Raw genomic sequence first — 15,874 nt, 5'->3', positions numbered from 1 at the left:
TTTCTTGAGATCTCTCTTCTGATTCAAAATCGTGGTGTAACGTGTATCCCCCCTGTTCCGTTGGAGTTTTGAAAAATCCAAACATCTCAGAAATAGATAGAGAGGTAGGAATTTATGGAACGAACCGCTCTGCTGCAATATGATGAGAGGCTATTTCTCCCGGAACAAAAGGATCAAAACCTTCTACACATGGTACTAGAAAATGGAATCCCAGAATGGCACCTTATATATCCACAAAACGTAAGGGTATTCATATTCTAAATCTTACAAGAACTGCTCGCTTTTTATCAGAAGCTTGTTATTTGATTTTTGATGCAGCAAGTAAGGGGAAACAATTTTTAATTGTTGGCACAAAAAATAAAGATGCGGATTTAATAGCACGGGCTGCAACAAGAGCTCGGTGTCATTATGTTAATAAAAAATGGCTCGGCAGTATATTAACCAATTGGTATACTACAAAAACAAGACTTCATAAGTTCAGGTCTTTGAGAACAGAACAAAAAACGGGCAGAATCCATAGTTTGCAAAAAAAAATACTGGTATTTTGAAGAGACAGTTATCGCACTTGAAAACTTATCTGGGTGGCATTAAATATATGACTGGCTTACCCGATATTGCCATAATCGTTGATCAGCAAGAAGAGTATACCGCTCTTGTTTACTCAATTCCTAATCCTAGAAGGCAAATTACCACTCGTCCAAAAAATAAAATTCTCACACTTCTTTCATTATACCTCACCCCTGAACCTCTCCTCTTCCGCCGTTCACCGTGTCATCTTTGCACTGTATGTTGTCACATCATGCTTCCCTTCTGCTCCCTCGCCTCTGCGCTGCCTCCTGTTTGCTCCTGCTCCCAAGCTCCACTGCTCGGTCTACACCTCCGATACCTCTTCTCATTGTTTCTATAAAACAACTCTCTCCTCTTCGTCCAAGCCTTCAATCTTAGAACCACGAGAAAACTAAAAGAGAAGGGTGAAAATAAGAGTAAGACTCGAGGAAGAGACACCGATAAATATTTAAGAGAGTCCACAAACCAAACCATCAAAGCCAATATTTTCATAGTCCAACAATACAAGAAGCTCAACAAAAAGAAACCAGTAATAACTGCAAATTACAACTAATTACAATTGAAAAAAGACAAAACTTTGCTACCTTCCCAACTTCCAATAGCTACTGCTTCAACTGAAACATTCAGACACAGTACATGTCTGACCCAAAAAAGACACAGTACATGTATACATGCCCCACATGGAATCTATACATGTGAATGTTTTTCTTATCTACACCGTAGAGTTTTGCTTGCCTTTTTTTCCAAAGAAAATGAGTAGAGAAACATCTAGTAAAAGGCCAATTTAGTTTCATTTTTAGGTTGGCTTAATAAAGGAATATTGCTATCGTAGTCATGCCATGTGAAATCATAAGTTCATAACCATTTCGGATAAAGGATTAGGACAAGCCCCTAGAGTCTTAGACGCAGTCCCGACCTCCTATCACTTATCCCTCCACCGCCACTTTTCACCAACTTTTAACGCAGAACTTTTCAATGCAGTCAACATAGGAACTATAATGAAATTTGAAAAAGCACACATTGGCATTTTTATCCTCGTAGAAAAATCAACAAGCACACGTAAATTGAATGGTATATCAAAGATCACAATTCTTTAAAATAAAAACAAACTTGTCCAGAGGAACTTTACCACTTGTAAATTGAATGGTATTTTAGAAGGGATACAAAAGAGACTAGACAAACCACATTTTATCATCCCCCAACTAAAAGACCTAACAGAAGAACTCCCAAAGAAATGATATTAAAAAAAAAAAATCAACAACATTACCCCAAAATCTATCAACACATGGCAAAAACAAAAATTTTACATATAAAAAAAGGCACTTGGTTGTCAAAATATTAAACTCACTGTAGTAATTCCCAACAACGTTCTTTTGTCATTCATCCACCTCACAGTCTTCTTCATCCAACAGCTTGTAGACACTGAAGTGGTTGACCCTGATTTTCCATTCTCCTTTAATGGGATCGTATGAAATAAATTCAGCACCTTGGTCCTCAGCCTTTCTCTTAAGCATCTCCGTGTATTTCTCGATCTTTGGCCCTTCTGTGTATTGTTGCCCAGTTTTCTTGTCAAAACATTTGATGCTAAGGAGAGTAACCTCAGCGGGCTTATTCAGCCCTTGTCCAACAGGTGGCTTCTTTGCATCATCCATGTATACAATCACCTCACGGTTGTTGAACTGAACAAGGGACTCAAGGTCAAGTCCTCTTACATCTGTCTCACCCAAGAATCTGATGCTGCCATAACCTTGCCTTCCGACCACAAAGTCCTTGACATGACTGCAGAATCCTGGTTCGGCTCTTTCCTTTGCCGCCAGCTCATGGATTCGAGGCTGTGTATAGTAATCAGAACGCCGAAGCTTTGGCATTAGTGCCTCAACATCAGCTCCATGTTCATACACAATTGCAGCCTCACCAGCCCTGTGCCCACTGAGGGTCTTGTATACATCTGCCTTCTGAGGAGAATGGTCCTCAACACTCCCATTGGGTACTTGCTTTGTTGGAGGCTGAACATGCTCCTTGACAACCCCATTTTCCACTGCAGTTTCTGAAATCAATCATCAAAATTCAGACAATGTTTCAATAAAACAATCAAAAATATAGTATTCACAAACCAAAGAGCTTCTGTATAACTAAAGCAACTACTACAAAATTCATATGTACATACTATTGCTAGCTGAGCTGGTCCCATTAACTGGTTGAGTAGATGCACTTCCTGAACATGGTATTAAGAAACAAAATAATAAGTCTGCTTGCCATTTCATTAAATCTCTAGGAACGGAATTTACTTTTTCAAAAGGGGACATATGAGAGACAATAGGACCACCAACATAATATGGGATGCAAAGCCATTACAGTAACACAATTTTCTTTCTATATAGTTTTTCCCTTTTTGGTGTGTGTGTGTGTGTGTGTGTGGGGGGGGGGGGGGGGGGGGGGTTAATAAAGGTGTTGCACAATGTTGAACACTTGAACACAAATCTTTGGATGGCATGCCTTGTGTTAGCACATAATCAAATATACTAACATGGCCCATACTCAAGTAAAATAAATAAAACACTAAACACAAACAATTTAGAAAACATTACCATTCTCCTTCACTGGGGTATTTCTATCCTTAAAAGGTGATGCTTTCTCAGATGAAGCCCTTCCAGGCCATTGCTCCATGGGACAAATAATCAGTGCCCTTGGGTTTTCTCTAGGAATAAAAAGTGCATCAGCCTTTGGAGTGGTTGGAGTGTCCTCGTCGTCACTAAAGAATGGAACCTGCAGGCAAGAAGTGCAGTCATACACCATATTCATCTCCATAAAGGAGCATGTTATTTAGAAACCTAGATTGATAATAAAAACTACAGTACTCACCTTTGGTCCATCTGTTTTAGACGGAAATTTCCGGAGAGGAACCCTGACTCGTCTTTGTGACAAGTGTCGAGAAGTCAATAACGATGATATTCTAACAGGCGCAGGTTTGTCTTGAGCCTGGAATGAGATATCGTCAACCATATTTTAAATGCACATAAAAGATCAAAGTAATTTATGCTCAATTAGAAAACCAGTATTAAAGACCAATAGAACCAAAGTTCAAATAAAAGATAGATCTTCTTACAGGCATGCTAGAGATTCCATATTGAATTGAAGTTGTTCCACCTCGACCAATTGACATCTGAGGCAAAGCAGGAAGTGTTCCAAATGGATTGGTCATTGGTGCTGGTTGTGCAACTACAGAGCTCGGAGTAGAAGACCTGTCAAGTGAACACATAAGCAAAGAACCTTATATATTTTAAATACAACATCCAAACTTATCAAAGAAAGAATAAAAATGACAATTCTACTCCAAAAAGACAAGCAAATAAAAAGGCAAACACAATTGAGTGAGGAAAACCACTAAACAATTTAATATCGAATACATGACTTTACTTAGTTAAAAGAGTTGTAACTTACGACAGTCCAAAGTTACTCTGCCCAAATATACCTGGAGTGCCCCCGAAGCTACTTGCACCAACTATTTAAGACAGTACAGTAAGAACTCATTAGAAACATTAATCCTTCAATCAGTGCAAGGGAGAAAAGAGAATAGGCAATAGATAATATATTTCACTGACTTGGTTGTGTCTGGCCGAAGTTGCCAAAGGCAAAGGAACCACCTGATTGAGCAGTCTGTGGTTGTTGGAAAGGTGTTGAAATGGATGGCTGCACACATAAGTGAAAAAAAATATATTAGAAAGTCAAAATGCAGTTGAGTATAGGCTCAGTCTTGCACACAAATCTGTGCTAATCTTTTTGTCGATACCATTTTACCTAGCAGTAAAATTAATTAGTTTAGACACAATTAGGAAGCAATAGTACCATTAAATACATGTAGCAAACAATGCGATGAGTATAGGCTCAGTTGTTATTGCTGTTATGGGATGTATTAGCAAGGACCAAACTCCTAACCACTTGGTCATGGAAGGTTTAACATCATGTCAAGAATCAACTCGTTCAGTCACAACTAGATAGGTTAATGTTTCAATACAACTGTATTGCATACCATCTTTCATTTACTTAGCCTGCATTACTCCTCTAATATTAAACAATACTTGGTAAAGATTCTTACACTGTTAACCGAAAATTTGGTTTCAATGATCCATCTCAACAACCCTGGCTTTTGTGTGAACATGACCATATTTTATCTTGCTTGATACAAACATTGTACTCTAACGAAACTAAGATTAAAAAGTAAAAAGCAATACTGCATACATATAAATACTCACCACCGTTTGCCCAAAGCCTGTCAGAGAATTAGATGTGAGTGATGAGCTGCTCGAGAAAATGCTTCCAACAAGCCCAGAAGAAGGTGAATTGAACAAGCTAGTCTGACCAAAAGATGAAGTCTGCCCAAAGGGAGAGGATGTCTGTCCAAAACCGGAGCTTGGTTGCGGGGCTATAGAACTAAATAATTGGGATGGCTGAGTGTTCCCAAAAATGCTTGAGCCAAATGGTGAAGATGAAGTCTGAGAAGAAACAGTATTAAACAAGGATGTAGAAGATGTCCCAAAGCTCGGAGAAGAGTTAGCTCCAAACGGAGAGGGGGATGAACCAAAAATAGAAGGCTGTGATACGCCTGTTGTTGAAGAACCAAAAGCTGATGAACTGAAGGCAGGAGCAGATGATGTTGTACCAAATCCAGAAAAAGTTGAAGTCTTCTGGGCAAATGGGTTAGAACTAGTTGTCGTGCCAGAAAAAGGGTTGGCAGATGTTTGACCAAACCCTTGTATAGGAGCAAAGGTGTTTGTCTGTGTTGTAGATGCTCCAAATGGCGAACTAGTGGTCTGAGCAGAGGAGTGTGGCCCACCTGAATTTAAATCGAATATAGATCATGTCAGGGTCATTGTAATTGGAATGAGCAAATTTATCACATTATTATTTATAATAAAGAAGTAAGTACCTTTATCTCCCAATTGATAGTCCTCCCATCTTAGCTCCTCGTGGCTTTTTTCTTTGTAAATAGGCATGGCTGATATCGATTCCAATTTAGCAGTCTGTCCAGAGGTACCACTATCAGCTTCTGTCGTTGGTGTATAGTTAGCTACTCTACTTCCACCCCGTTGACCTCCAAAACCCGGCTGACCAATACCAGCATTTCCAAAGGCTGGTGATGGAGTCTGGGATCCTGTATGAAGAAATATGTAAGGAGAACATTCAATTCCCATGGCATAAGGTATACACAAGTCCCAAGTAGTTAAGAATAATTGTCACTAAGTAGTCAGTATTATAAAGGCTTTTTTAACTCACCGAATGCAGAACTCTGCCCTCCAAAAGGTGAGCTTGTACTTCCAAATGGGGTGCTGCCACCAAATGCAGAAGAAGACTGACCAAAAGCTGGAGTAGAGCCAAAACTAAATGCAGGGGTACTTGAAGCTCCAAAAGCTGGAGTACTAGAAGCTCCAAAAGCCGGAGTGCTAGAGGCACCAAATGGAGTGCTTGAAGTGCCAAATGCAGGAGCACTTGATGCACCAAAAGGGCTAGTTGAGGCCCCAAATGCTCCCCCGCCTCCGAAAACGGAAGTATTGGACCCACCAAATGCACTTCCCGTGTTACCAAAGGATGGGCTGGAAGTTGAACCAAATGCAGGGGTGCTAGTTGCACCGAATGCTGGGGTGCTAGCAGCACCGAATGCAGGGGTGCTAGTAGCACCAAATGCCGGGGTGCTTGAGGCACCAAACGCAGGGGTGCTTGTGGCACCAAACGCAGGGGTGCCCGTGGAACCAAACGCTGGCTGAGACGATGCACCAAAAGGAGTTGACGAACCAAAGATGCTGCTTCCAAATGCTGGTTGTGACGGCTGGGTGGCACTTCCAAATGGACTTGTTTGAGTGGGAGTAGATCCAAAACCTCCAAAAACAGGCTTCTGACCAAAAACAGATGATCCTATATAGCAACCAAGACGGTTAGCAGATTGATTTAGAGAAAAATGAAATAAAACAAATAAGAGAATAAGCAGAAAATATGCCAAAAGATGCTAATGAATTATTAAGTGCAAAGAATTCGAGGCAGGAATGTGTAATATAATATGTCACTCGAAGTGTGTAAACAAAGCTCAATAATTGCATTGCAAGTCCACCACCAAAACAAAACCATTAAAATAATTAGCTAATCACCAATAGGACCACAGCATCGTGATTTTATCTCATAACAAAGGTAACGGTGCAAACCTTTGTATGAAGACTGTAAACTGGCATTTCCTTTTTGGGGCGTGTGAATGGAAGGGTTTGAAGATTATAATAGAGGAACCTTTCCATTCCCTCACTTGCAAACCAAAAAACTCAAATCACATACACAACCTTTATTAATATGATGCTTTTCATTCTTCCAAATGCCGAAAGAAAGACAGTTAAACAAAAGTAAAATGAGAACTAAACTGACTAATAATTGGAGTAACAACAAAGATTACATAAGCATGCTTACCCCCAAATGATGATGATGAACCACCAAAAGCTGGGGTGGAAGATGACGCACCAAAAGCCGGAGCCGAACTACCAAATGCGGGCGAAGATGAAGCACCAAACGTTGTGGTAGAAGAGAAGGGAGAAGAAGGCTGAGCAGCACCAAACACACCAGTTGAAGTACCTCCAAATATGGAACTACCTGTCTGCGAACCAAAAGGATTCGTACTACCAAAAGGCTTAGGGGCAAATGGATTGCTGCTAGAAGTATTCTGCCCGAAAACAGACTGTGAGCCGAACGGGCTCGATGAAGACTGCCCAAAAGCTGGCAAATGAAAAAGAAACACACCACTTTAACAATATACAATTACCCAATCCTAAATGACAAACCAATTATAGTCTAATAAATTATCACATTCTAAGCTCTAACCGATACACATCTCAAAGAAAAAAAGAAATTAAGAAATCATAAATATACAATTAAGAAAATGAGACAGAAAATTATCACAAAACATAAAAATAAAAGAAAGAGATGAATAAGCAAGGGCAAATGCACTTACGGTTCGTTGAACCAAACATCGTCACAAGTTCCAAAACACAAAGCGGCCTCTTGTTGCCCCTAACTGCAATCATCATTCAACAATATGCACATTAGAAGCAAAAATTAATTTAATTTCTCTTTATATTTTATCCTAAATAAGGAACAAAATTAACCAAAATAAATAGCAAAACGCGAGTCGTATGATTTAGATTTAGGGATCAAATAATCAATTAATCAACGACATTCTTAAGACACCAATCAGTTGATCAAAGGTAGAAGATGCAACAATATTATCTGAAGGGTGTGTGGTTCAAATATTAGTTTTCATTCCTACGAATATCATCCCCAAGAATATAATGCCTAGGGATGAGATTACTCTAGCATGTAGTATTTCTATGTTTGGTTTACAAAATTTAATTCCTGGGAATGAATAATTTTTTGTTTGGTTTGATTTAAGTTCCTTGGACATATTATGTAATATGTCAAAATTACCCCTAATATCAAATATTTTCTAATTTTCTTAAAAAATTAAATATAAACCTAATTGAATATTACTTTTTTACATTGAAATTTTTCTTGAATTTACAAAAATACCTCTAATAATAAATTTACTATTATATCCCTAATAACAAATATGTTTCATTAAAATTATTATTGATTCTAATTTTTTAATTTACTAAAATACCCCTAATATCAAATATCTTCAATTAAAATTAACATTATCACAATTAAAATTAGCACAAAATACTTATCTAAATTTCTAAAAATCCCATAATTCATGTTCGTCTCATAATCCACAGTTAAACTTATATAAAACAAATCTAAACAATTCTAACCACATGTATTAAAAAGCTTCACTATTATCCAAATCAAAGTTACAAAGAAATCTCAAAAGTCAAAACTTACTAGCACTAATAAGTTTAACTTATAATAGTTTCGGTAAATAGCTTAATTAAGCTACTTTTGAAAGAATAGCTTAAATAATAAATGCTTATATTAAAAGTAGCTTTATAAATAAGTTATTTTGTGTTTGGTTTTTTAGTTCTAAAAGTGCTTATTTTAAAAGAAACGTGATAAAAAGCTTTTATTATGAGAGAAGTCATTTTTTTAACTTCTCCATAAGCACTTAAATAGCTTCTTAAAAAGCTATAATTTTGTTTTAAAAATTGCATCAGACATTAATACTATACCTTTTCATAAGTTAAAAGTTAAAAAAAGTTACTTATGACCCTATCCAAACAGGCCCTAAAGCATACATGCACAACTCTTGTAAAAATGTTATCAAAATTTCTCTGTTTTCTTCTTTAATTTTCCCCTGCTTTTTTCCTTCCCCTGATTAATAACAACAAAAATCACTAACACAACATACACTACAGAAGATTCTCCTCATCATCATACACAACCGAAACTCCAGTCATGATAATCATAAATTATATTCTATTAGAAATTTGAACAACCACTACTATATATAGTTCTCATCTGAAGTAGTGATATAACAATTTTCTGATTACATAATAATAAAAAAATATTATAGCAAGTAAAAAAGACTAGTAATAGAAGAAATTGCAACAATAATCATCACTGTCCATTTTTGCATAGTTATACAAGCATGGGTTATACAAGCATGATCCACAACATTATATAAGAGTAATGATAGAAAATTAGACAGTAGAAAAAAAATCCAAGTAGGCACACATCAAGAAAAATTAAGATACCATTTGCAGATAGAGAAGAAGTATATGGAGCCGATGGTGTTGGATAAGGAGCAAGTGGAACTGGCATTATAGATTATAATACTTTTAATAAATAAATAAGGAAAAAAAGTATTTAAAGAATTATATATTATCTTTCTCTGCCAAAATCTACAGAGAGGAAAGCAGTTTCTTTCATTTTATTTTGTTTCAACTCCTGAAAAGTGAGGAAACAAACAACATTTTCCTTGTAGTGATAAATTAATACTCGTTAATAAACCCCATTGTCAATTGGCTCAAAAAGCTTTTCACCCGTATCAAAAACTGAGGAATACAGGACAAAACAAACACCTTTGAGTTCTACTGCCCACTAAACATGTAAAACTTGAAAACATGAAAAGGATTTACTAACTTAAATATATCAAATCTAGAATCATCAAATTAACACCAACACTCTCCAAAATTGTGCTTTTCTGACTGATAAATGAATTATTACATTTACCTTCACAAATCAAATTTCACTAACATAGTAATAAACAAATCAAATACTACCATAAACTACATCATATGTCATATATTCATTGCTTTCGATAAAAATCATCAACATATATATTACCAAATATGAAATATCTATTTGACAAAATTTTTCAAACCTAACACAAACCCTCATGCCAATAACTCACAGCACAAACAGAGTTCATCAAAAAAATAAATAAATAACAAATAAAAAGTAAAAATCCAAACATAAAACAATGTCAAACCACATGTTCTAGCAGAAGCACTAACAGTTTAAAAGGAAAAAAAAATTATCAAAGAGAAACATAGATGAATACGTAGATTTCTAAGATGTCAAGCAATTATAGATACATAAATACATTAAAATACTGAGGTATCCTTAACCCAAATCCTTACCTGAAGAAGAAGATCTTGTGCTTGAAAAAGATAAACAAGGTTGCAAAATACAAATTAAACTCTCTCTGGTGGTTACTGCTGAGACGTGAGGAGAGAGAGAGAGGCGAGGGAGGCGCGGCGACGACACGAGCAGGAAGCACAGCTCGAGCAGACGGAAACGACGTGACAAAACGACGGAAACTTTAAACAAAAACGGAGGCGTTCTTAAACCAAAAAAAAAAAAAGATGGCGCAACGAAAGAGAGAAAAGAATGACAAAAGAGAAAAACTTACAGTGATATTATTGGGAAATGGATCTTGGTTCCGAAGAGTGGGAACGGTGGTGGATTAGGGCAGAGAGAGAGAGAGAGAGAGAGAGAAATGGGGGTTTGGGTCACAGTGACAGAGAGAATGGTGATTGTATGCCTAATAGTAATAAGTGCTGCATCATAGCGTTAAAATTCCGTCCTAAACAGAAAAAATATGGAAATATAGCGTTAAAATTACGAAGGTAACCCATCTTCTACGAGTATGACAGGAAATCATTTATTTATTTTATTTAGCTTGAAATTTTTATGTTTTATTTAGTTTTCTCTAATATTATCTTTTCATTTTATTATTTTTTATATGGATAATTAAAATTGAAAAAAAGATAACCTGTTAATTAGGCTACAATATTAGTTTTAAAAAATTAAAAAATGAGCTAATACATTTTTACAAAAAGAAAAATTAAAAAATTAAAAACAATTATTTATTATATTATTTATTATTTTTAAATTTTAGTTGCATTAGCATTTCCCTGATTTCCCACACCAATTGCCTTTTTTGGGGAAAAAACGCAATGTTAATTTTAAATATTTTATATTTTCAAAATGTTTCAATTTTATTCTATTGGTATATAGTATATACAAAAAATTTATCTAAAACTTAAATTAGGATGACAGCGAATCAGCAATGTGTAAACATTATCGATAAAAAAATTTTATCTTTAATTCTTAATTAAAAAAATTGTGTAGAGATTTTAAGTGTGTTTATTGTTAAATTAACCCTTATACATGAGTTTTGATCCCGTTCAAACAGAAAATTATGAATTAACATGGGAATTGCTTGGTAGATTTTTTTTATCCATACAACTACCCAACTGATCTGGTTTTAAAAGCAAAGTATATATAAATTTTTAATAGGAAGATATTAATTTCAATTAGTCTATATAATTTGTATTGTCGTTATAGTTTTTAGAACTAAAACATGTTTTTCCAAAAGCTCTTAAGATTTATTCATATTTTTTAAAATCTTTTGACATTTAATTTATGGAATTTTATATAAATAAAATATTTAGTAGAATCTTAAATCTAATAACCCCACTCAAATCAACTTACTAATAAACATAGATTGAAAGTAGAAAATTACAAAAATAATCTAATTTAATCAATAATAATATTTTATAATTAAGTCAATTACTTAATTAACTCCAATCAAATTGTTATAACCTCTTTTACATCCACGCGCAATTTATATGTAATTGACTTTTAGGGCAAATCACAATAATAAATCAAGAGGAGCAAAATTTTACACAAATCTGCCAAATCAAAATCTGCTTCCTACATTTATATGTAGTTCGAACCAGCCTGATTCGAACTCCATTTCTACATAATTCGAACCAACTTGGTTCGAATTATACACAAACACATGCACACACTAATTGGTTCGAATTATACATTTATTAAAAAAATTAATAATTTAAAAATTAAAAAAATATATATTTTATTTTATACGTAAAAAAAAGCTAACAAAATACTTAATTACGAGACTTTTTCAAATTATTAATGAGCTATCAATTCGAATTCCATACAATATTCTTTTGTCTATTTTTAATAGCTCATGAATATTTTTTAATAAATTTATTTAAATTATACTACAAAAAATATTTGATCCTATGCAAAATAATTTAAAAAAAATTGCTTAAAAAATGTTAGAAGTATTATAAAAATTTGTAACGTTCTAATAACTTAGATAAATACATGCATGTACTCAAATTTTAAATAAAATACTCTACATAGTCAATAATAATTTAGAAATAAAAGAAAATATTTTATTCCATATAAAACAATTAAAAAAATATTTTATTCTATACAAAATAATTTTTAAAAAATGGCTTAAAAGATGTTATGAGTACTATAAAAGTTTGTAATATTCTAGTGATTTAGGTAAATACATGATAAAAAATATTTTTTCTTTAATTTCTAAATTATTATTGACTATGTAGAGTATTTCTTTAATGTCCTAAGTCATTAGGATATTACAAATTTTTATAGTACTCCTAACATTTTTTAAGCCATTTTTTTTAAATTGTTTTGCATAGGATCAAATTTTTTTTAGTATAATTTAAAAAAATTTATTAAAAAATATTCATAAGCTATTAAAAATAGATAAAAGAGTATTGTATGGAATTCGAATTGATAGCTCATTAATATTTTAAAGAAGTCTCGTAATTAAATATTTTGTTAGTTTTTTTAATGTATAAAATAAAATATATATTTTTTAATTTTTAAATTATTAATTTTTTTAATAAGTGTATAATTCGAACCAAGCTGGTTCGAATTAGTGTGTGCATGTGTTTGTGTATAATTCGAACCAAGCTTATTCGAATTATGTAGAAATAGAGTTCGAATCAGGTTGGTTTGAACTACATATAAATGTGCATTGGTGGATTTACGAAGTAGATTTTGATTTGGCGGATTTGTGTAAAATTTTACTCCCCTTGACTTATTTGAGTTTTTTACCTGACTTTTAACATGAACGACTTTCTTTTTTTTTATTTTCTTCTTAATTTCTTTACATTCTCTATGAATTTTTTCTTTACTTCTATATGGATTTTTCCTTTTACAGTTAATGTTGTTTGATCTGAATTTATTTTCGATCAAATTTTTAGTTGTTTGGTGGTGATTCTAGTTTTCTTGAAGTCAAGCAGTAAAATCAAAATCGTATAGGAGTTTCATTTTTGAAATTAATATATGATGCAATTTTAGATTTGTAGAATCAGGATGAATTGGATTATTGTTCTGAATCAAATCAACTCGACAAGGTTTGATTCGTTCTTTTGATTAATGTAGTTCGTGAGTAGTTGATGCTTGTGTAGTAGTTTTTATACGAGTTGAAAATTTGTTTTTCTTTGTGAAAATCAGTGTTGATGATGAAGGATTTGAATTTGAATGAAATCAAGGAGTTTGAATTATTTTTTTCATTAATCTATTTTTGTTACGTTTAATGCTAGTTTTAGTGTTGTTTGTAAGAACCCAATTTTCGGTAAATAGACTTTTCTAGCTATTTTAAAATTTATCTTGTAAAATTCCGAACCAATGCCTTATAAAAAATAGCGAGGAAGGCCCAAGGGTTAAAAAACAAAAATTAAATAGAAAAATGAGATTTACGAGGTCAAACTTGGCTTCATGAGGGTAATTAATCCCTTTAAGTCAAAATTGAGTTAGGAAAACATTTTTACTAACGATTTTGCGCGCACTGAGAAAAACGCTGGTAACCGAAAATCTCGAAACTAGTGGTAAAAATAAATTTTTACCCAAATAAATGTGTCTCAAAATTTATATTAGTCATCCATTCATGACTTACTTCTTTAAGAATAAATATTAACCATTAATTATTTTGCTGCACGGTAAAAGTTACCCGAACTGAATTTTTTACTAGTATTCCGCAAACGACTCCTACAAATTCCGAATCCTCTTACTTTCCACCCGAGTAACGTGTCCCCCTCTCTCAGCCTCTCACCCCTCTCTGCTATGTTTTTTAGCTACGAATAATTAACCGCAGTTAACTACAGATAAACACGTCATTATAAAGCTGACGGTGTTTTCTCGGAATTATGCCCTTTCTCTCTTATTCTCAGCCCATTTTTCGCTAATTTTTCCAGCACACTTTTACCATATTAATTAGGTTGTACTTAGCATTTTATTTAAGACAATTACCAAGCAAAAATTTAACAACATTTTACCACAAAAAGAGAGATAAAAACCGTGAGAGAGGAGAAAAAAGAAATGTAACACCCTATCACCCTAAACCTTACCTTAGCCATAAAGCAAAGGAAAACAAAGTCCCATGACAGTTCTAAAGCTCATATTATAAAATATATTTTCAAGAATTTATATAACTAGAAGCCCGATGAAAGAAATAAGCTCAAAGTTGCATAAAGCGGAATTATAACACATGAAGCATTCACACACGATAACTAAACGCGTAGGCAACATAAGAATAGAACATATAAATATACGACCATGTAGTAAAGCCCCAAGATACAAGGAAGTAGCTAATAAATAAACAAGGTAAAAATATATATATTGGTTATACAAAAGAAACTAGTCATAGCCTGCGAAGTTTAAGCAGACTAGTCAGGAAATACAACAGAGTTTTATAACAAGTCTACAACTATCTCTCGAAGTTTTAAATAAAAGCCTCTAAGGATAAAAAGTTATATTTATACAAAAGATGAGAGAATAACTACAATAGAAGTAAAGCAGAATAACACAAAAGAGAAACCACTCTCCGCTCTGTCACCATGTCAGCAAACACACCGAGGTGTGTTGCAACCTACATCTGAAAAATAATAATAACATATGGTATGAGAACCGGAGGTTCACAGTATGGTAACAGTGCCCAATATGTAAGATATAAGTTTTTCTACAGTTTTTATTACTCTCATGCAGTACTGAACAGACTTAAGCCGGTACTGCCGGCTAATTTACCGGTACGTATTTTTACGCAATTTTCAGCAGAAAATTACATTTTCTCACTGATAAACCACTATTTTATGGTATATTTTGGATTGAATTGAGTGGATTTTGTCAATTATTCCTACACTTATTCATGTAAATTGCATGTTTTCAAGTTTCATTCCTAATTTTGTACTATGATTGAAAACATGCTTCTTAGGCTTTAAAATCACTAATTTTTAATCCTCTCTTATTACCATTCGATGCCGTGATGTGTTTGTTAAGTGATTTCAGAGTTTATAGGGCAGGAATGGCTTAGATGATGGAAAGAGAGCATGAAAAAGTAGAAGGAGCACAAACAATTAAAGAGTTAAGAGGCTGGTACTGACGCGTAAGTGTGGCTGACGCGTGCCACACTTTTATTCCATTTGATGCCATGACATGTTTGTTGAGTGATTTCAGGCCTTAGAGGCAAGAATGGATGGCCAAAAGTGAAAGAAAGCATGTACAAGGGAGAACACATGAAGAAAATAAGGAAAAGCACACACAACGACGTGTGTGTGCGCACAAGTGCCTGTGCGTACGCACAGGAGAATTTTCAGCTAAGAGTGCGGACGCACACATCTGTGCGTCCGCATAGATCCCTGCACATGCTTTTGTTAATGAAACATGTGCTGCGTGATTTTGGGGGGCCTTTGGCCCAATTTTGGAAGGTTTGGATGCTGAAATCAAGTGCTATATGAAGGGAACTTCATGCCATAACAAAGGAGAGCCATCTTAGATTAGAAAATACACATTAGGAGTAGTGTAGTGTAGATTAGGGAATTCTCTCTTAGGGTTTAGGATTTGTAGCATTTTATACTTCAAGTCTTGCTTTTGGATTTTGCAATTTACATTGTAAGTATTTCTTTAATTGCCTCTTTCAATTACATTACTTGTTCTACACTTTCATATATTTTACTCTCTTTTGTCAACATTTACATTGTCTTGCAATTTTGATTTCTAGTTGTTTAATTTGATTCTTGATTCTTATTTTATG

General features: G+C 34.0%; 1 protein-coding gene across 1 annotated transcript; it reads right to left on the bottom strand.

Annotated features, from left to right (window-relative positions):
* Window positions 1–1,631: 1,631 nt before the first annotated feature.
* Window positions 1,632–10,580, bottom strand: LOC130948539 (nuclear pore complex protein NUP98A-like). Its single transcript, XM_057877300.1, has 14 exons — window positions 10,409–10,580; window positions 10,137–10,316; window positions 7,553–7,615; window positions 7,015–7,317; window positions 5,842–6,477; window positions 5,495–5,719; window positions 4,821–5,401; window positions 4,170–4,257; window positions 4,009–4,069; window positions 3,674–3,809; window positions 3,430–3,546; window positions 3,156–3,333; window positions 2,735–2,782; window positions 1,632–2,614 (listed from the first exon to the last, which is right to left on the bottom strand). Exons 3-14 carry the CDS (start codon window positions 7,569–7,571, stop codon window positions 1,944–1,946), a joined length of 3,063 nt encoding a protein of 1,020 aa, XP_057733283.1. The 5' UTR covers window positions 7,572–7,615; window positions 10,137–10,316; window positions 10,409–10,580; the 3' UTR covers window positions 1,632–1,943.
* Window positions 10,581–15,874: the final 5,294 nt, after the last annotated feature.

The sequence above is a fragment of the Arachis stenosperma genome, chromosome 9, assembly GCF_014773155.1.
Source record: "Arachis stenosperma cultivar V10309 chromosome 9, arast.V10309.gnm1.PFL2, whole genome shotgun sequence".
NCBI classification, from domain to species: Eukaryota; Viridiplantae; Streptophyta; class Magnoliopsida; order Fabales; family Fabaceae; genus Arachis; species Arachis stenosperma.
Note: the sequence above shows the minus strand (reverse complement) of the source record. Positions and strands in the feature narration are given on the sequence as shown.